Genomic DNA, 22,094 nt, shown 5'->3' on the forward strand with positions numbered 1-22,094 from the left:
TCAAAATATAAGCAATTCATGTTTTTTTGTATGGACTAATTTGGAGGCAAGTTCTCTCTACAATGCTGGCTGTTAATGAAGGAGACTGGCACATCAAAATGATGTTGAATGATCAGAGTTTGCAGTGCTACAAGAATGAATGTTCTAAACTGGTTTATGCCAAAGTTAACAGCATGTCAAACTTTTGTAAGCAGAAGGCATTAGTGAAACCCTGGAGAAATTATTACTTTTTCAAAATTTCTGTAATTATATTTGTTCACATTTTAGGCCTACTGAAATGAAAACACAGACAAGAAAAACGACTGGTGTCTTCGTTATCATTTTTGTTCATATTCCAAGTATAAACATGCACAATCGCTTGCAAAAGCTTACGGTACACAGGTTTCACGACAAAAGTGAATTTCGCACTGTTAAGCATGACTCTTCTAATTTAATGAATCGCTTTTTAGGTCGCAAAAACTGCTACAGATTGAAACTTTGAATTTGAGGCTATGCGCCATAGGCTTTGCAGTAATGTAGCCTTTTCACAAATTGCATGCCCCATTAACTTTTGGCCAACTGTACCAACTTGCCCAACAGTTCACTTTGCCAAGTACAGTGTAACAGTAGAGTGGCAAGTTGGACTAGTTGGTGGAAGTTCACCTTTTGTAATAATGGGGGTACTGCGCTGTAAACACACAGACAACAGAAGTGGAAGTGGACAGGGTGCATGCAGACTCACAATTGAATTTTATTGGGTGAAAGTTGACATATATATACAATGATCAAAAAGGCTTCATCGTGCCCATAGGTCATCCAAAAGTGCTGCCGTCACAATCTTGCGTCCAGAGATTGCTCCTCACAATCGGCAAGTACAGTGGAAGGATCGCTAATATATACACAGTTTTCTTCTTTATAACATACGCCTCAACAGCTCCTGGGTTTAGTTTTCGTTTGGCTCCCGTGTAATTTTAGTTTTTTCTAGAAGCAGAAGGTACACCTTCTTTTCTTTTTTTCTTTCTTTTTTTCCACAAGCCCTGCAATGTTTTGCTCTGTGGGAATACTCGTCAGATGATGGATTCTTAAAATGTTCCTTTAGATAAATATTAATACAATGTCCGGTCTGACCGACACAAACACAGGCGCAGAAAGGGAATTTATTCATACCTCAAATACCGCAATTGGGGTTTTATATGAGGGGTGGGCATATCTAGGTCATATTTTCAATTAATGCCTTGAACAATGAATGACTGGAGTGGTGCACCGATTCAACAAGTAGATGATTCCAGTCTTTTGCTGTTTGAATGAATAAAGAGTTAAGATGAGCGGTGGTGCGAGCTGGAGGAGAATAAGCAGCCTTTGAATGGCTATGACGCGATGAAGTGCGATGCACAGGCGTGATGTCGGTCTGGTGAAGCATCGAGTGATAAAATTTGTAAAAGAGACGCAGTCTTGCTGTTTTGCGGTGGTACTCGAGGGTTGGAAGGTTCAGAGACACGTTTAGTGATGCTAGTGTGGTAAAAGTAAGTAGAGTGAATGAACCTTGCTGCATGATTCTGTATGGATTCCAGTGCTGTTGACAGGTTAGATTTGTATGGGTCCTACACTGAGCATGCATATTCCAGTTTGGAAAACAAGTGTTAAATATGCGAGTAGTTTTACTGAAGGGAAAAGAAGACATGGATTATGGCGTAAGACATAGATTACGGTACAGATAGCATAGTACACGATTGGCATCATTGCTAAAGCTGCAAATGTGTGAGGACCAACTGAGGTTACTGGACAAGTTAATACCTAAGTACTTATAAGAAGCTACAGCACAGATTTCAGAACCGGCGATAACATAATTAGCTGAAATAAATGATCGGCAACGGTGGAAAGTAAGTAGAGACATATTCTTTTACGTTGAGAGACATATTAGCCAATTATTACACCAAGTTTCAATGACGTTAAGGTCAGACTGGAGAGCACAAGAATGAGCGTCATTAGTAATGGGACAATAGATTACACAATCATCAGCAAATAAACGGATTCGAAGAACAGCCTCTCGGTAAGTAGTTAATGTATATTAAGAGTAGTAGCCACAGGACAGCGCCTTGCGGCATGCCGGAGATTACGGATGATAAATTAGACGAGCAGTGGTTAGTGCAAACAAACTGTTGAATTCATAAACAACAGTGTACACGCAGGGAACAAACCGTGTCCTGCGGCTTATATGGCAAACAAAAGGGTCATGGCCAGGCGTCCTTTCAATCTTTCTCGGGACCTGTGCACACAAACAGGCCATCTTTAAAGGAGCAGAAAACACACGTAACATTTTGCCACGTTCTTCAAGTTGTGCGACACCTTACTTTGGTAAGGGATCACAGCATATCTTGTACACTCCTGATTGTTGTCTTGAGATTTAACGTCATGTTAGCGAGATCGGGATGCCTTAGAACACGCACCTATAAAGCAAGAAGGAAGAAGAAGCATGTGCTTGCTGCGGTAAAGCTAGGGAAACTATGGAGCATGTTTTATTAGAATGTGAAGACGTCTGCCCAGTGGTCGATTTAGGCACCACTGGCCCCCTTGAAGCCCTTGGGTTCAGCGAGAGCAGTGGAAAAGTAAACATGTCCGCAATAGAAATTAGCAAGAGGCTATTGAAGGATTGGTGAAAGAAAAAACGACAAAAAATGGAGACATACAAAAGCAGAGTTAGCAACAGGGGACCAGAAAATATGGTTGTGGGAGTTCATAGTGTTTTCTTTCCTTTCTTTCTTTAACCTAGGTAGGACATTAGGCAGTATAATAGCAAGAGCTTGGTGGCGCAACCCACCGCCCTGTTCCAAAGGGGACGCTCATAACATCCATCCACCAAAATTCAAAATGGCGACAACAAAATTTTCCTGCACAAAAAAAAAAATGCAGAGCGCATGATTTTAAACTTCTATTTAACATGAACTTTATTAACACCAAGATTTGTCAGTGCTGTTCATCACTCTCGAAACCATCACTCTCGAAACTATCGAAAGACTCCTCCGAATTGGTCGCATAGAAAAAGATGACGGCGTTGCACTTTGAAGTTCACGGTGAAACGTTTAATACTAACGAGAGTTCTGATACAAGTCAAGCTCAGCTGCAATGCATGGCTATTGATGGTGGACAGCGAATCGCGGCTATGCTTGCATTGCAGCTGGCGGCACCTCGATTATCAGCATGTTTTATTCTTCATGTGAAATTACTGCGAGGAGAGGGTAAAGCAGCAACAACACTAACAAAACATTGCGGCTTAGGAGTGTCGGCCGTTCATTCAGAAGCACTGTGTGCTACAGATTCAAAGTAAACCGGAAAAAAGCCTAGAGACTATATCGGTGGCGAGCTATCAGAGGCAGTGAGGCTGCCAGCACGGTAGAGCTTAGCCGTGGCCACTCCTCTGTCGCTGAGTGGCCAGGTCGCTGTGCCGCAGGAAGAACATCTGTACTGTCCTAGATGTGCTAGAGGCAGATCTTGGCGTTTGCCAGCAAGATCGCTTCTCAGAGCAGCGTGGAAATTTGCAATTAGTAGTAAAGTTGTTGGTGGGGGGGGGGAGGGGGGGCATGCATGGGTGGGGGGGCACTTGTTCGGAATTTTATGGTAGACATTCAAATGCCCAACATAACCATTTTTGTATTGTAGGAGCCTGAACTCAGCAGATACAGAGAAACCTTTTTGATCCTAGGTGCTTAGCCTAGTTTTAAAAATGTGTCTAGCTTTTGTTGTGCTATGCTTTTTACCAGTGAAATGGCAGACAAGCAAATGCTTGGGGAAACTGAGCCACAATGTTTGGAAACAGTTGACCTATAATAATGTGTGCCTGGACCATAATAGGTATTATACTTAGTGTCCTTGGCATTGAGCAGTCTTTTGGCCTCTGCATTTTTGTTTAGCAGGGTTTAGGAGCCTTTCTCATTCAGATCTTTTATATGGCCCTACAGAGTGCAAGGGCACCAGGCTGAATGTCCAATGTAGGGTACTCTGGATGCTTGTGGCATTTTTGTGGATGCGAAATGTGTCGCCAGGCTGTCTGAATACTGTGATATTGGTTTGGGAATGTTTTTTGATCATACTTGACAAGCCACATACGTTGAATTGTTCAGTTTCGAATACAAAAACCCGCACCTCCTCTGCAGAAGTGACATCGTGCTATAGCTCTTGCAGTCCAGGTCCAGTGTTTGGTAATTTACAAACTAAGAGTGTGGTGGGAATATTTGAAATTATGAAAACATATTGAATAGTTGTCGCTATTATGCAATTCATATGTAATTCAAGAGTTCGCTTTTCGAAGTTGTCAAATGTTCGTTTGGTTGAAATACAGTGGACTCTCGTTAAACGGAACCTCAAGGGACCGGGAAAATATGTTCCGTTTATCAGGAGTTTCGTATAGAGAGAGAAGGTTCAGGATATCGCAATCCGTTCCAGACTGCTTGGTCCCGACAAGGCAGGCGTGCGCGCAATTGGCAGTCTCCGCTGAAGCGGATCTCAGATGCAAAATCTAGGTATTAAAGAGGACGGTACGCTATGGGCACAAACTTTATTTCACAAAAGCGGTAAGCAATGAACTTTTTTTCAGAGCACTACTAAAATTTTTAAAAATCTCAATAGTCCACTTATTCCGCGGAAATCAGTGGGAATTGTGATTTAGTGGCTTGTGAAAAAGGACTTTATGTTTGCTTGTTTCAGCTCCATCTTCCTTTCCAACGTAAGGGCATTGTGAGGTCGCTTCTGCGCTGCCATCAGGTGCTGACTTCGCGACGAAATGTCGCATACGACGCTAAGCAGCGGATGTAAGGCTTAAGCCTAACAACAGCAAGTGCACCGTGACAGAAAGCAAGCGATGCGGTTACAGTGTGCGAGAAAGAAGTAGTGGGGAGACAGTGATGCGTACCGCGATGGGGCTCTGCGTGAACGTCAAGTTGCGGTTTCGAATCTATTTTCGGTTCCGTTTATACGGTGGTCTGAAAATTCGAGTTCCGATTAACGGGAATTTTTTTACATTGCCTTAATACAAAACCAACCAACTGCAAGGCGTTTGTTCCGTTTAAGCGTTGATTCCGTTTAACCGATTTCCGTTTATCGAGATTCTACTGTACTAAGGGAGAGAAAAAGTTTTTGAAGTCTACAGGAGAACAAGACTGAAAGAGATGCTTCAGAATGATTCTGCTGCAAGAGAACCGCAGTTGTTCTACAGATGAACATGCAAGTAACACATATAAAGGAAATCATTGACGGGCATTAGTTTTCGGTTGTTACACGCATGTCTCCACTGAGGCAGCCTACGAATTTTCTCTCCAGATTTAGGCAAATCGTCTTATTATTTGGGCAATGTCACCTTGTTTGGATCTCTTTAAAATTACATGCGATACAGTACGGTAACGCGCTTCACTCCTTCAGTGAACACTTCAGTTTTATGTGCATCTGCTGATGTGCTTTCTGTTTGTTGGATTACTGTCATTGTCATTGTGCGCCAGGTACATTCAAGTCACATTTCCTTTGTTCTAATTTACAAGCTCTTCATCGGAGCTAAAACCCAGATGATAATGGCATTTAACATATAAAATAACATAAAAAGGCCTTTTGTTAACAAACTACAAAGGAGTCTTTATATTTTACTTTGTTTAGAAGTGATAAACTACTCAATATTCAAAGCCCCCCCTTTCCCCCCTCTTTTTTGCCAAATGCAGTAGAACCTCATTCATGCGTATAGGGGGAAAACATACTAACCGAAAATTCGTACCATCAAAGTCACTAAAAAATTTGGCTGACACAGCTGTAGTTGACATCTGCGTAATTTGAAGCGTTGCACGATGTGCTGCAAGTTTGAGTGGCCCAAGACAGGCATTGTTGTTTTTGCAACTTCAGCAAGTTTACGTTTGCACTCCTCAAATTTGGCTGGGGTCAGGAGCTTCTTGGGGGCATGGCATTTTGGCGGGAAGTTTTGACATGCCAATTCGGTGCAAATCGTTGCGGACTAAAAGCTGACATGTGTCGAGCTGGTGGAGCTCCCATGACCCGATACGCACGTTGTCATTTTTCCATTGCGTAGTGTTTTGAAATCAAACTGTTGAGCGGCACCGGAAATACGAAGGCTACGATGCAGCCAGGGCAAAACATGACGTTCACTTTGGGAATGGCAACCTTGGGTTATCGCCTATTAAAAGCTCGCAGTACACTTAAAACGGCACTATAACCTACGTCCTGTAATACAGATTGATGAATAAGCTGATCACAGTGAGTGGTGATAACTGGATGCAGCGCATGAGGATGTGGGATGAGATTTGCTGGTACTACCAGAATAAGAAACAGTGTGTGCCAGCATTTTCATTTGAGACGGGCAGGCTAGTATTCTGGGGAAGCTGCTGCGCAAGTGGCTACTGTTCTCAATTGTGCACATCTCGCGTCTTGTTTATATGAGATCTAGCAGCCAGAAAATGGATCATACGATCGCAGTTTGGTGATGTAATAAACGTTGGTGCCAAAAGATTGTTTTCTGGGTACCTGTTAACGCTAAAAAAAAGAAGCGTAACTATATTGGGTCATTTTTGGGGTTCTCAATCGGGAACGTTGGCGCCTGGAAATTTTGCGTAATGGTATCATATCAACGAGTTCATACAGCAGTAATATTCATATTCAATTAGAAAATTTTGTTATTTGCACACCCCTAATTAAAAAGAATGTTTACTGGTCGTTCGTGACAGTGTTTTGTTTTAAACTGTCAGACATCATGGTACTTCATGCTTGAGAATGTATTGTCTGGGCCTTAAAAGTCCTTGTAAACTACATAATTTTTTTCTGCTAAACTGCTACAAGTCCTAGTACTGTTTCAAACTTTTCTTTCTCAGACTTCTAGGCAGTACCTGCAGAGTCCTCGTGATTGGTCGGTGACTGTATCGATGAGTTAATTAGTACCGAAGAGCAAGTTGCAAGTACACTTTCATATAGAACTTCAGGTGACCACACCACTGTAGGGCAAACTTCAAATATAGTTTTTTTACAATGGAGCTGTCTTTTATAGCATTAAACTTATGTTTAGTAAGCAGGTAAGATGTAGGCTTAGGGTATTTGGGTTTAATGTATTGCATTTTGGTGCGAATGGGTAAAGATCTTTCTCTTTAATTATATTCTGCTACATTGAATGGACTTGCATTCTGGTGAGAATGAGCAAAGATCTGGCTCTTTAATTGTACTCTGCCACATTGAATGGACTTGTGCTCTTTGTAGTTTGAAACATGCCTTTTTGCAGGAACGAGAGCTGAAAGCATTCAGAGAAAGCTTGAAAAATGAAGCAAAGCTCTTGAAACAGGAAGTTGAGCTCATGCCAAAGGAAAAGCGAAAGGACATGTTTAGGGTTCGAAAAGAAAAAATGGATTTGGATCAAGCCGAAAAGGTAACTATAAGTTTATTGTGCTTGGTACTGACTGTATGTGGCCAGTATCCTAACCCTTGCCCTCTCCATGTGTAGGAGAGGCTTTTTGTGGAGAAACTGAATGAGCAGCATGAATTGTCTATGAAGCGGCTGAGTGACAGCCATCGAGAGAAGATTGCTCTTCTTGAGAAACAGTTCCTACAGCAAAAGCAGCAACTACTGCGAGGTTAGTGATCCTCTCTAACTTTTACTGGTTGTGATAAAATAACATATGAAGTGAATCATTGCCTACGGTTTCTTGCATTCAGCATCCAGATTGGATGAATCGCTATGATTTGGCATTGGTATTTAGACTTCATTAGCTTTCTTTTTGAGTGGTCTTCTTTGACTTCACATTCTCTAAATGTTTAGCAGTACAAACCACATGTAAATATTGGCGATTTGCAGCATTCATTGGGCAGCAATGTAAATCACTGTGTTGTATTAATGCTTGTTTCCTGTGCCTGAACTATATGCACTCAACACGCAACCATCTGGATGAGCAAGAAGTCTTAATAAAAATGAAATCTGACCTCTATGCTCTCTCTCTGCATGAACACTCGCCTCTCTGCATTTTCTCAATCCCATGCTTGCCATGCACTCACCTTAGTAGAGATGCAGATGTGTGTGCTGAAGTTTTGTCACTGCAGTGCCCCCCCCCCCCCCCCCCCAAATATCTATCGCTCTTTTTGTGTTTGCACCATGTCTGCCCTGTGTGCCATCTCATGGTTTTTAAACAGTGGCATCTGCTTTAAAGTACACGCCAATACAAAATTGAGCTGCTTGGAGGCCCGGATGTGTTGGTGAAAGAAATGAAATGAAGCCAAGTTGGATAGGTGTGTCCTAGCTGTTTGTCATATTTTAGGCTGCCATTACAATTTATATCGACTGAGCTGGCAGGGCTGCTTTACTGGTTGTAAAGTAACTGCTGAGCTGACTATGACTAATGAGTGCTCATGCTCATTTTAAGGGTATTGACTTCTCTTCTATTTTCACTGAAGTGCTTGCTTACTTTTTGCCTTCATAAGTTAGTCAGCATTCTCATATCCCAGATTATGTGCACGTCATATTGTGGCTTACATCAAGGTGGGGGGCTTGGCACTTTAGAAAAGTGAGGGAATTTTGACCTTGTGTCCCTTTTCAGCAAAACGGCACTTTGGCCTTTTGGTATAAAAGTCCAGAGTCGAATTATGGGGTTTTATGTGCCAAAACCACTTTCTGATTATGAGGCACGTCGTAGTGGAGGACTCCGGAAATTTCAACCACCTGGGGTTCTTTAACATGCTCCTAAATCTAAATACATGTGTGTTTTCGCATTTCGCCCCCATCAAAATGCGGAAATTCCCAGCCACTGTGACGGCATTCCAAAGGGGGCGGCATGCAGAAACGCTTGTGTACTTAGACTTGGATGCACATTAAAGAACCCTAGGTGGTAAAAAAAAAAAATAATCTGGAGCCCCCCACTAAGGTGTCCCTGATAGCCCTCTTAGCAGTTTCAAGACACTAAACCCCACTTATTTTATTTTTGCTTTAACGTGATTCTTCAGAGACCACTGTTGACTAGTGCAAGAAATAGTGATGTGTAATAGACTTCTTGGAAAATTTCATGTAAATACAACAATCCTGGGAAAATAAGGGAACATGAAAATGATAGTGTGGTCGATGTTATGCCGATGTGTGTTGTTCTAAAAGCACATGACTGATTTGCAGCACGGTGCTGTGGAACAGTGTAAAAGTTCCTTTGTTCATTTGTGTTCAAAGCCTAGTTTTCAGCTGCTGTAGTTATTCTCCCATTACCAGTTACTCCAGTTACAGTTACAGTTACTCTCCCATCATGGTGCCTCAGCGCAAAGTTGCAGCCAGACTTGTGATTGCATTTTAATGCTGCCAGAATGTAAAAATGATTGTGTACTATGATGTTATTGCATGTCGAAAGCACCTAGGGCGTGGTTGAAATAAATAGATTTGCAAACCAAAGCTCAGCCATGATGGAGCTTAGAAATAGAATTAGGTCTATAATTTATAGTTTTACATATTGTCCTTTTGGTGATCTACCTGTGCATTTGCCTCGTTTTCCCAGTCCTCCTATAGCCCTAATATAGGGCTGATGTATGAATAATAGGCTTGTGTGATAATCAATCTATTGGTTTGAAGCAAAGTCAAAGTGAATAGTAATTAGTGCATAATAACTTTAAAGTGAATAGTTTGAATAGTTGTGGAGTTTGCATTAAACCTTGATATACGTGCCGGGTGTTAAGGTATTAATTAATTTAGGTGAAGTTAAACTATTAAGGTATTAATTTAAGGTACCTTAAATAAATAATAATAATAATAATACTTTATTGATGGCTTGAGAATAATACTGCGCAAGAATCGGGCTTGCCAAAGCCGCCGTGGGCTGGAACGGCAGTGCCTGGCAGACAGCGACAGAGCCATCAGTGACACGTTAGTAGTTTGTAGACAACAGTGAAGAAAACACACACACACACTGACACACACATGACAGGCTTCCGATCACGAGTTAATGAGTCTAAGAGCCTTCCCGAGACCATATTTCGTCTGCACATCTTGTATGCTTTGGGAAGTAAATTAAGCATTGCTGGGACATAATAGATACGGAGTCTTCGACCGTATCTCGTCCTACTGTAACATAAGGATTCTTTGGTCTTAGGCAACGAACAGGCACATGAGAAATTTTATACTGGCTTATCCAAAAATGGTTTAAGACAACAGTTTCTAGCAGCAAAGAATTGAAATCAGGTAAGGACAAAATTTTGAACACATCAGGTTTGGGACAGACATCATATGCAACATGCTTCAGAATACCACGAAAGATGGAATTGACCCCATTTACCAAATGTTGAGTGCCATGACCATATGTGGATATCCCATACCAGATTACACTGTAGCATAAGGCATGTACTACAATCTTTTGGACAGACAATGGCATGTAAAGTTTAATATTATACAAAACACAAGACACTGCTCGAAGTGTCTGTTTTTAAATTTATGTTCATTTATTTTGAATACTTCGAAAAGTTTGAATATTGAAATTTGAGCCAAAGCAGATATCAAATAGCATAACGTTTGCACAAGCCTAATAAATAAATAAATAAATAGGCAACTTATTTAGAGCCCTTTACAATTTTGAAAGGCAACTTGTATAATGCCCATCCTCCTATATACCTGCAAGGCTTGCTTGTACTTTAAGTGCAGCCTATGAGTGCAGCCATCCACATGTGGAATGATCTTCCCAATGATATCGCCTCTGATAATAACCTAGATATGTTTCATCATAAGCTTGAGGTGAATTTTTTGTAATAGCGCTGTATCATGGGTTAGTCGTCCAAGTTCATAATTTGTTTATTTTGTGATGTATTGCATTTTCTTCTTCACTTGTACTCAAACGCTCTTTTAGTGCTTATTTTGCAAATGTGTTTTGTTGTGTTGCTTTTTTGTATTTTTATTTTTGTTTACTTGCATTGGAACCTTGATTTGTATTTTGCAATTTACTCGTTGCGTTACGTTTTGATGTTCACTTGCTTAGTAACCCTGTTCCATACTAGTTTGCTTGTACTTTCATTGTAATAACTAAACCCCCTTACTCAAAACCCTTTGGGCCTGTAAGTTATCTTAAATAAATAAATACTTCAATTAGCATGTTCTGCTGAAACGTTCTGCATGTGATAACTATCTGTGTTGCAGCACGGGAGGCAGCCCTTTGGGAGCTTGAAGAAAGGCACTTGCATGAGAAGCACCAGCTGGCTAAGAAGCAACTCAAGGATGGCTTCTTCCTCCAGCGGCACCAAATGCTCATCCGGCATGAAAAAGAGCTAGAGCAGGTCAAGCGGCTCAACTTGCGACGTGAGGATGAGCTGCTAAAGCGTCAAGCCCTTGAGCGCCGTCAGCTGCCCAAGCGCATTCGCTCCGAGATGAAGACACGCGAGCTCATGTTCAAAGAAAGCCTTCGCATCAGCCTGCACGGTGGACCTGACTCTCCAGATGAGGACAAAGACAGACTGCGCAAGGTACTTAATTATTGGACAGTGTCCATGGCTTCCTGGTACTGCAAAGATTGATGAAAACAGGGTAGATAAGTCTTTTTCCTCCTGGTTACATAGAAACAGGAAATTTTTCTTATGCCACTGCACTTCAACATTGCCCTTAAAAGAGGAGGCCCCTTGATACAGATTTGTTACTGATAGACAATTTTCATCATGAGTTTCACTGTGCCACTACTGCTGCAAAGCATGCCATAAGCAGTAGCCCTTAGCAGGCTGAAGCGCAGCTATGGAAAGAAGCATTTTCTGTTGTACCATGAGAAATAAGCACTCAAGATCAAAAGGCAGGGAGGTTTGGGTAAAAACATTGTACTACAATAGTATTGTGGCTGTAAAGGCACACTCCCAACTTCCCCCTAAAATTTGCTGAAAATAAAAAACAGCATTCTTTTTGGCATTCACCTCAAAGTTGCCTTGAGCCAAGGTACAGGAAGGTAGCCACAAGAACCACTGCTATTATGGCATCCGCAGGGTCGCTGCGCCATGTACTTTTAATGTGGTGAAATCGGTTTACTTTTATCAACTATCAACAGGAGTTTTCAGCATTGCTGTAAAGAAAACTGTACACATTGATTGCTTTATTTGTTTTGTCACAGGACATTAACAGGAAGAGGAAGGAAAAGCTATTCAGTGATGGCAAGATGGGTCCTTCACACCTTTTATGAACAATGATGGTAGCTGAAAGGCACAACACAATATCACAGTTCTCTATTGCTTTGAGGTCCATATTGTTTTGAAGAATGATCTAGGCGTAGAAAAAAGCAGGAAACCTTCATTTATACAACCAAGAGCTGCTAAATTTAGTACACATAAATACAGCACTGCCTTGTTTATACTACGTTGTGTTGACTAGGTAGTAATTAGGATCAAAATAAGGAATACTCCTCATTTGTTCTTCCTCGCACATCTTTTTCTGCGTTTTTCTTGTTTCAATCTTCTCTGAACAAATATTTGCCGTCTTCATAAAGAGAGAATATTTGCAACTAAGAAACTACTTTTGTAATATTCTGTATTGACAAGTAGCTCACTATAATTATCTTGAACTGTTTAAATAACTGGTTGGTTGATGCCAAAATTGGTGTGTTGTCTGTCAGTGTCAATATCTTCTGCGTTCTTAATAATTCTGTCAAATTAGTTTCTGTAGCTGTTGTGCAAACCAATTAACAGTTGTTAAGGTAAGGACTAAATACTATTTTGTACATATTACATTCATACCTGCCAACTTATCCGAATTTTCCTTAAGATGTACGAACTTCGAGCAGTCTTAAGATTTTACAAATCTTGCTTGAAACTTTACGGAAAACGTTTTATTTGTGGAAAAATGAAAGTGAAAATGTAGTAAAACTGCATCCTGGTACCTTGCGCCGTCACGAAGGGGCAATACGTATGTGTGGTATCATCATCAGCAGCAGCTGCAAGGTTTTAGTGACTTCTGTCGTCTACTAGGGGGCCACGAATCCATATCCAAAGCTCAATAGTGCTGATAGCGCCTCTGCAAACCTGTTGCCATGCTGTTGCCTTTGTTCGCACGGGCGCGCAGGTTTGGACTTCAGTCAGCTTCAGTCACTGCAGTGTTGGCCTCACCTTTTGTGTGACTAGCTGCCGCAACGGACACAGTGCGACTCCGGCCTTGTTAGATATGGAGCTGTTTCCTGCGATTACTTCGAGTTCCCCAAACCACTTCGAGTCGCAGCACAGCTAATTGAGGAATGCCGAAGCAGGAAAGCACATTCCAGAGGAGCGGTCGAGCAAACAAGTTTAAGGCAACAAGTTCACGTGCCAACAAGTTCGTGCGCCGCCGGGATTAGCAGGTGGGCCTCGGACAATGGAGCATGAGCAGCCCTCCCCTTCTCCTCGTTAGAAGTGCATTGCCAGTCTGCGAGGCAAGACCGCAGAGAGCCGCCAGGTGTGACACCGCGACACGGGCGCCTACCATTGGCTGAAAGTGGCGTCATCTGAGCGGACTCTCCTATTGGTCAAACATGACGTGACTTACAGTGCTCGAAGGGTTATAAGAAGCCTTCCAGAGCATTCTGGGACATGCCCTGATTCCCTGATTCGCCTCTCTCGAACTTCTTGCCGCGGGCCGCAGCGTCCGAGTTGCTGCTGGCCCGTAATGACTGTACAAGTGTTAATTGACGCTCACCTCAATGTACATAATGTAGAATAAAAACCTCCCAAGTTTGGGTTTTCATCCCGGAGTCCGTCCCTCAACCCCTACAGCCTGTAGCGGCTTCGCAGTGCAATGGCGGGCTCGAAGCCTCGACAGTACTTTCAAGTGTTTTTAAAATCGTACACGGCAGAATTTCCGTGCTTCGTGCCATCGAAGAAAGGGGAGAAGTTCGGATTCTGCTCCACGTGTGCCTGTGATATGAACATCTTGCATGGCAGCAAGTCTGACATCAATGTCCACATCGCTTCGAAAAAGCATCAGGGATACGTGCGAGCCGCGGACTGCCAGCCAAGCCTAGCAAGTTTTGTGCACAGCGACAACGAGCTTAGTGTGATTCGTGCACAGTGCCTCTTCGCGGCATTTTTAGTTGAACACAACATCCTGCTGAGTGTCAGCAATTGTGCCGGACTCCTTTTCCGGTAGATGTTCCCCAAGTGCAAAAAAGCAAAACACTACACCTGTGGACAAAGACAATGTCAATTGTTCAGGAAATGGCCGCCAACATGGAGACTCCTTTGCTGGATGCCCTAAAACAGCATGTATTTTCGATCGCTGTGGATGGCAGTAACAATAAAGATACGCAGCTTTACCTTATTGTTACGACATATTTCGTTAAAGAAATTAGTAGAGTCAAAAGCCGCCTTCTTTGCCTCGGGACAATCCAAGGGGCAGCGACAGGTCACAAGATTGCAAATCTGGTTCTGGATGGGATGAAGTCTCGGAATTTGCCTGTTGGAAACCTGTTGGCTATGTGTTCGGACAATGCCAATGTCATGATAGGCAAGAAAAACTGTGTTTCTACTGTATTGAGAGAGGCTCAACCAGTCTGATAGGGGTTTGTTGCCCATGCCATCTCATCAACTTGGCCGCCCAAAAAGGAGCTTTATGTCTTCCTGTAAAGATTGATGAGGCTTTGGTTGACATATTTTTGTAGCTAGAGAAAAGCTCGAAATAGAAAGATCAACTTAAAGAGTTCCAAAACATGCATGACGCTGAGGTCAGAAAGATGTTGAAGAGGCTGCTCGACCAGTGGAAACCATTGTTCAGCTTTTTTCTTTATCTAGAGCAAAGCATTGCAATAAGCAGAGCTTGTTTTTGGAGTCGCCAAATTCCGAAGACTTCCTCACAAACCCCCAAGAACCCTGCACTGACCCCGAACTCTGCTATGCATCTTGACAAGACTGCTGCAGGCCTCAGGAAAAAAAGCACCGACGGCGATGAACTCTCGCTAAAGAGCAAAGGAGCTCATTCTGGACCTCGAGCAAGAAAACTGGAACTTCATACCAAGGATTCTGGAGAAGTCGGCCATGTTTCCCGTGAGGAGCTCCTGTCTTATTTTTTGTCATCGGAGCTAAACAGGGCATGCTGTATTTTTCTCCAAAATGTTATACCACTTTCTGAGAAGGCAAACTGCCTTCTTCAGGCACAGGCTCCTCAGATTCATGTGCTGAGGGGCCTCTTAAACCGCCTTTTCGAGAATCTCCTGACTAGATTTGTGAGCCCGGGTGTCGTCAATGCATGTCATTCATTGCTGGAAGTTGACTATGGAGCTGCAGAGAACCAGAAAGGTGATGAAGACATAGTCATAGTCACAGAGTAGGCACAACCTACTCTGTGGTTGAGACATTGAGCTGCATTAAGAGAGAGCAGTTCTTCTCTGCTGTACGTCTGTACTTAAAGGCATGCGATTACATTCGCCACAAATTCCCGCTAGAAGACGTCAATCTCAAAATGGCTGGAGCTGCCTAAGTACAAGCTCTGGAAACCGCTTCATTCAACAGCATACATCATTTTATTATGGCGTTCTCTGCTATCCTGCCCCAGCAGAGTGGCAAATCAAAAGAAGCAATCAACGCACTTGAAGTCTAGTTTGCCAACTTGCAAGCATATCAGGTTCTAGCCGACATATTGAATGAGCCAAGGTGTGACGTGCAGTGGTCGCAATTAGGAAGCGTTCAAAGTGTCGACAGATTGTTCAGGATCCACAGAATTTCAATGGGTATGCTGGGTATTCTTTCCATTCCCCATAGCAATGCTGAATCTGAGAAAATATTCTGCATTGTGAACATAACTTGAACGGAGTTTCGGTCATCTGAGTGTGGAGAAAACACTCGAAAGTCTGCTGATGGTCAAAGGGCACCAGAGTGGTACTTGCTTTGAGCAAACCTACACGGTGAAGTTTCTAAAGCAGGCAAAGTCGGCAACAGCAAAATCGTTGCAAAAATAAATTGTGCCCCAGTGTAGTTTTCGCTCTTTACTCTCCAAGACGTGGATTTCACTTGCGGTTGTGAAAAAGTGAGTAAGCTTGTCGCAAAAAGTAAACCCCCTTTAAAAAAAAAAAAATGTGCCGCCGCGCATCTCCCTCTCGCCGCGATAGTTTTACGAATTTCTAAATCTTCAGGTTGGCAAGTATGCATATTAATAACTTCACTGGCTTCAGGATGAAGTAGATGCAGTTTAAAATTGCAGTTACATGACTTAGCTTCATTAGAATATTATTAACATGGTAATCCTTTTGCAAAGAATCGGAGAAATTAATGCCAAGTACTTTCGCTGACTTCAATATCTTTACGTTTGAACACTTAAATTCAATATCACTCTGAAAAGAAACTTGTTTACCCTTGGAGTGAAAAACTATGGCTTTCATTTTAGTAGCATGTCATTAATGTTTAAATTAAAGAATAAAAGGCCAAGAATGCTTTCCTTGCAGTGAACCTGAAATTATTTTCCTATCTGGTACCAAATTGTTTCTAAAAACAAACTACCATCTATGTTACGGAGAGCTTTGAAGTAACTTGACTATAAGTCCACAATTACCGTAATTCGGCATGGTGTATATAAACAAAAGCTTGAGTGAAACCAAACAATATTCCTACCACATTATATTTTTCTACAAACTGCTGTAATATGTATATACTCTTTTCGATCAAGGAGGGCAAGTTCAGTGGAGCTATTCTTTTGAAAACCATATTGTGATCGTGCTGTGACATATTTGCTACAAAAACAGAATAAACAAAAAAATGTTCAGTACCTTTGGAAAATATGGGACGAATACAGTAGAACCTCGTTGATACAATCCCATTTCGCACGATTTCCAGGTGCCAGCACTCATGATCAAGAACACAATGACCCAATACAGTTGCACATCTTTATTGCTTGCTAACACATCCCCCAAAAAACAACCAACCAGTGCAGTGTACAACCAGTGCATTTTACTGGTGCTGACATATGGGGCAGAAACTTGGAGACTGACAAGGAAGCTCGAGGACAAGTTTAGGACCGCGCAAAGAGCAATGGAACGAAGAATGTTAGGCCTAACGCTAAGAGACAGAAAGAGAGTGGTTTGGATAAGAGAGCAAATGGGTATAGCTGATGTTCTAATTGACATCAAGAGAAAAAAAAGGGAGCTGGGCAGGTCATGTAATGCGCAGGCTAGATAACCGGTGGACCATTAGAGTTACAGAATGGGTGCCAAGAGAAGGGAAGCACAGTTAAAGGTGGTAGAAGACTAGGTGGGGCGATGAAACTAGGAAATTCACGGGCGCTGGTTGGATTCGGTTGGCACAGGGCAAGGGTAATTGGAGATCGCAGGGAGAGGCCTTCGTCCTGCAGGGGACATAAAATAGGCTGCTGCTACTGCTGCTGCGAATGATGGTGGTGGTGGTGGTGGTGGTGGTGGTGGTGGTGGTGGTGGTGGTGGTGGTGGTGGTGGTGGTGTTCTCTCGGTTAGTGTGTTTCTTCTCTCCACCCGCCGTGGTTGCCTAGTGGCTACGGTGTTTGACTGCTAAGCGCAAGATCGCGGGACCGAATCCCGGCCATGGCGGCTGCATATTGATGGGGGCGAAATGCAAAGACACCCATGTGCTTAGATTTAGGTGCACAATAAAGAACCCTAGGTGGTCCAAATTTCTGGAGTCCCCCACTGCAGCATGCCTCATAATCAGATCGCGGTTTTGGCATGTAAAACCCTATACGCGCCGTGCACGCCGACGCACGCACCACTGGTGGCGGCCTTGCGCAGAACACGCGGGAGAGGAGCCTGGCACGCGCCGTAGTTTGTTGTGTCGTTGATCGTGCTTCTCTGTCTTATTCACATTTTCAGAGCAAGATAGGCAACACCATTCGCACGTGTGGGGCAGCCAAAGCTTCAGGGAATGTCGAAGAAGAATTGTTGCAGGGTGGGGGGCTCAAATACTGGTGAAAACGTGCCGGCGATACAATTCTAATCACTCCCGGCAAAGCCTCATCAGCGGGAGCAACGGTAGCAAAATGGATCGTCGCTTCAAAAGGAAATTTCTTGTTCTCATCCTTTCCTTTGTCTCGTCGGTGTTTTTTTCCACTCGATCATAGTTAGACGCGTGAGCAACGAAGTTCGTCTGCAGTGCAGCATGAGGTTTAAAGGCATTTCGCTAAAGTTCGGAATGCTGTTTGCCGCTTATATTGTTTTCCCCTTCTTTACCGCGTTGCGCTAGCTAGGCAGCACGACTGCACCAGCGCATTGCATTCTATGTTAAAGCTACTGAAGTTTGCAAGAACTGAAATTGTTGGTTTCATGTGGCGTGGTAAATCCTCGCACCAGCTGTCGCGCACTTCTTTAACTGTTGCTAGTTGCTCCATGCATAACTCTTGTCGATTCTTTTGAGCTGCGAAGTTTTCACCCTGCCTTGTTTGTAAAGGGTATAAATCGCGCTGCTTCTTATCGGAATGATACCAAGGGAGTGCTTCTTTAACAGCTTTATTCTTTTTGTCCGAGGGCATCTTAGATATTGTTTGCATTCTTGGAAATGTGTTTAGAAAATAGGTAGTTTCGGGCGAGAATTGCTACCTAATAGCTGCTGCATATGGTATTTTTGTCCCATTTCTCGCTGAAAAGTTCGCGTCCCGTTTGGGAAGTCATCACACCTCGATGCTGCCTGAGCAAACTTAACACGCTGAGTGATTTGTTTGTTTGACAACGTAGTCCCTTCTTGCGTGTGAGTTTTGTACTCAACTGAATTCTTTCTTATACTTACGCTGCAGACGACTAAACTGGGCCTTGCCGCCAGCGCTCGTCTACTTTGACTGGCGCTGCTCTGCCTTTAAATATATCATGTGGCACCTCTCTCTAGTAATATAAAAGAGTACTGAAAAGTTAGTCAGTCTTTAGCTTTGTGCGTTTCCAAGCCGCTCCCTTGGGGAATTTAAAATTGCACAAACTGCAGTGGGAACGGTAGTTCATCGGCGTGTGCAGCAGAATTGCATCGGCGGTACAACACTAACACACGCTTTTATTAACCCGTGTGTTTGGTGACTTCGTTGGCTAGTGTATGCGTTTCCATCAATAAATTGGCAATTGCTCTTCTTGAGGCGACTTCGACTGAACTTATTCAGCAATGTCACATGTATTTATCGGCAGAAAAATCACAACAACATATGCAGAGATGGCACCATGCGGATTTTGTTTGATATAAGTCTGCACTAACGACGGGTGCTTATTATTCAGGTACAGAAGCAGCATTGCGGCCAGGGTAGAATAAAAAAAATACCATCGAGAGATCGCATCACTCAACAAAATTTATCGGCTAGTGAACATGAGCTTCACGTCATGTAAATGGGGTTCATGGCGTTTGTCTGCGGGATACACCTTGCACGTATGTGGACCATGTTGTCCCAAATACCGGTAACATTGTGTTCATACCCGCTCGCACATAGGTCAGCATCTTCCCTACAGCTGTCACCGCAGAAGAAGCAGCCTCGCAGCCGAACAAAGGAGAAATCGCAGCCGCGAACTTCAGCCATCCTTGCTGCAAAGGGTTGTCGTCTGCTACTACTCCCGCATGTACTGTTGGAAGCGTCTGCTAGGTGGCTTTCAGTGGCGCCTCTATAGGCGGTGCACGAGGCATCTAGTTTAATTTTTTACATTTCTTCTCCATTTTTTTTTTTTCTTAACATGTGAACGAGGTTCTTCTTTCTACTGGTTGATAGTCTGCAATGTTATGTTTGTCTCCTTTCTTATGGGGAGAGCTATTACTTGCATCATTTGTATTTTAGAAAGGAAAATGCTAGTCACAATACAGATATTGAATGTACAGACTTATCAATAATGTATATAACTGGTTTTATTTGCATGCCATCGGCCTTACAACTGCGACTGTTGCAAAAGCCTATGGTGCTTCTACTTTATATAAGCGAGCCTAACATTTTGAAGATGCTCTTTATGGACTCACAAGGACATCTGAAAGCAAAAAACTTCTTTGACCTATAAGAATATTCTTCCTAGTGGACATCTAGAAGAATGTATATACAAGGTCATCTTTATCAATATACCCAAAAAGGCACCCATCTCTTTATTCATTATTCCTAACCAAGCATTTAGTTTTGCAAACAAGTTGTATTTTGTCCAGAAAAATTTCTACTTCAAAGCCAAACACTACATCAAAAATATTCAGTTGTGTGAGCATCATTGAAAGATTCGCAGATGCTGAGGCTACGTCAAGGTTTTCCTTTTCCCCAGGCCTCACTCCTTTCGTTACTGTCAAAGCAATTCATGTCAGCTGGGGCACTGCTATTTGGCACCTTTGTCATGCAGTCCAGCCAGCTAGACATCCTAGTGGTTTGACGTGTCATGTGGAATGTTTCTGATAAATACTGCAGTCTGTATTTAGAGTTTTGCAGCTCTAGTAGTGAGTACATACTTTCTGTGTGTGGTGGTGCTGCTGCCTAAACATGGTTGCTTCCTTGCAGTGGTCTAGCAGGCTCTTTCGGGAATTTAATTCAGCCTCCCAGCTGAACCTTGTAGGACCTTCTAGTAAGAGCTCTCTAAAAATACAGCAATTAAAAAAAAGTACAAGAGCATTTAGAGTTAAAGCTTCCTTTTATACTTTAGCTCACAGTGCCGCCTGAAAACAAAGTACATAGAAAAACCTCCAGCCTTTGTGATTTCTGTAGACTAATGCAGAATTTTCTGGTGCCATCAGTTCCAGGAAGCAGAAAAGAAGCGATACAAGGCTGAGCACCAACGCCAGGAACTCAAGCACAGGCGCCAGCTTGAAGAGCTGAAAGCTGCTGCTGATGCGACCATCAAGGAGCTAGAACAGCTGCAGGTGGGCACTTCAGAATTCATTTTTGCCACTGATGCTAGCTTGTGCAGTACCTCTCTTCTGATGACACAGTTGTGGGGAAACTATTTGCTTTGTCTATACAGTGCCAGTTTAATTGCATTTATCATTATAGCATAATAGTTGCACAAAACAATTGTCATAGTAAAATAATTAAATAAGTAATTGATTGGATACAATTTAAAGACAATGACGGGCAACACAATTGGTTAGTGATTCTGAAACATGCCCACCGGAAGCGCTGGTTGATGCCAGAGACTGTTTTTGTTTTGTTTTTTTTTCTGTGTGCTTCCACGTGCACTTAAACCCTGTTGACATTTTTTCAAAGAGGAAAATGTAACAGCCATCTGTGCTTCTGAAGACAGTCAAACCTCGATATATTGAACAGCGCCATGATTGCGAAATAGTTCGAAATAGCCAGATTCTATATATAAAATCACTTAAAAAACACGTAAAGAACTTGTACAAATCAATCAACGAACCAATCGTGGCGCAGTGAATACTGTAGGGGTTGAGGACAGACCTCGGGATGAAAACAAACTTGGGAGGATTTATTTTACGTTATATACAGAGAGGTGAGAGTCAAGTAACAGTCGTACAGTCATTACGGGCCGGCAGCAACTCGGACGCTGCGGCCCGCGGCAAGAAGTTCGAGAGAGGTGAATTAGGGAATGCTCTGGTCTCTCTGGAATGCTTCTTTTAAACCCTTCGAGGACTGGAAGTCGCGTCATGTTCGGCCAATGGGAGAGTCCGCTCAGATGACGCCATTTTTGGCCAATGGTTGGCGCCCGTGCCACGGTGCCACACCAGGCGGCTCCCTGCGGTCTTGCCTTCTGACTTGCAATGCGCTCTTCAAAGGCGGAGAAGGGGGACGCTGGGCTCCATTGTCCGAGGGCTCACCTAGTCCCGGCGGTACGGCTCCGCTGTGGTAGCAAATGCCTTCTTCAAAGGCAAAGAAGGGGGACCCACTTTACTTCCAACAGTGCCAGGCTATCCCCTCGCTTTCTGGAAGACAAGCAGTGAATAGTTCCCCGGCGGCACACGACCTGGGGGCTGCCAACTTGTTTGCACGTGTCTTGCCTCAGGAATGTGGCATCCCTCCTTCTGCATTCCTCAATTAGCTGTGCTGCGATTCGATGTGGTCTGGGGAACTCGAAGTAGCCTCAGGAAACGGTGCCATATCTAACAATACTCACTTGAAGCTTCACACAAGGTATTTATTTCTTTGGCTGAAAGTACTGCAGCAGTGTAGCTTGTTTCTTATTGGCAGCCACCTGCTTAACCATGGCGTCCTCAACGTAGTCTAAACGATCCAGAAACAATAGGCCGGTGCCTTCTATAGTGCCGCAGTAGTGGCGAGG

At 43.1% G+C, this 22,094-nt stretch overlaps 1 protein-coding gene across 1 annotated transcript in view; it reads left to right on the plus strand.

The window, feature by feature from the left end:
- Positions 1–22,094, plus strand: part of Slik (Sterile20-like kinase) — a 114,259-nt gene that overhangs the window by 61,129 nt on the left and 31,036 nt on the right. The window contains exons 16-19 of the mRNA XM_065431175.2: positions 7,241–7,384; positions 7,460–7,589; positions 11,108–11,430; positions 20,593–20,718. Of these exons, the coding sequence (XP_065287247.1) occupies positions 7,241–7,384; positions 7,460–7,589; positions 11,108–11,430; positions 20,593–20,718 (723 nt within the window). The remainder of the gene's footprint in view (positions 1–7,240; positions 7,385–7,459; positions 7,590–11,107; positions 11,431–20,592; positions 20,719–22,094) is intronic.

The sequence above is a fragment of the Dermacentor albipictus genome, chromosome 1 (genome assembly GCF_038994185.2).
Source record: "Dermacentor albipictus isolate Rhodes 1998 colony chromosome 1, USDA_Dalb.pri_finalv2, whole genome shotgun sequence".
In the NCBI taxonomy this organism is placed as follows: domain Eukaryota; kingdom Metazoa; phylum Arthropoda; class Arachnida; order Ixodida; family Ixodidae; genus Dermacentor; species Dermacentor albipictus.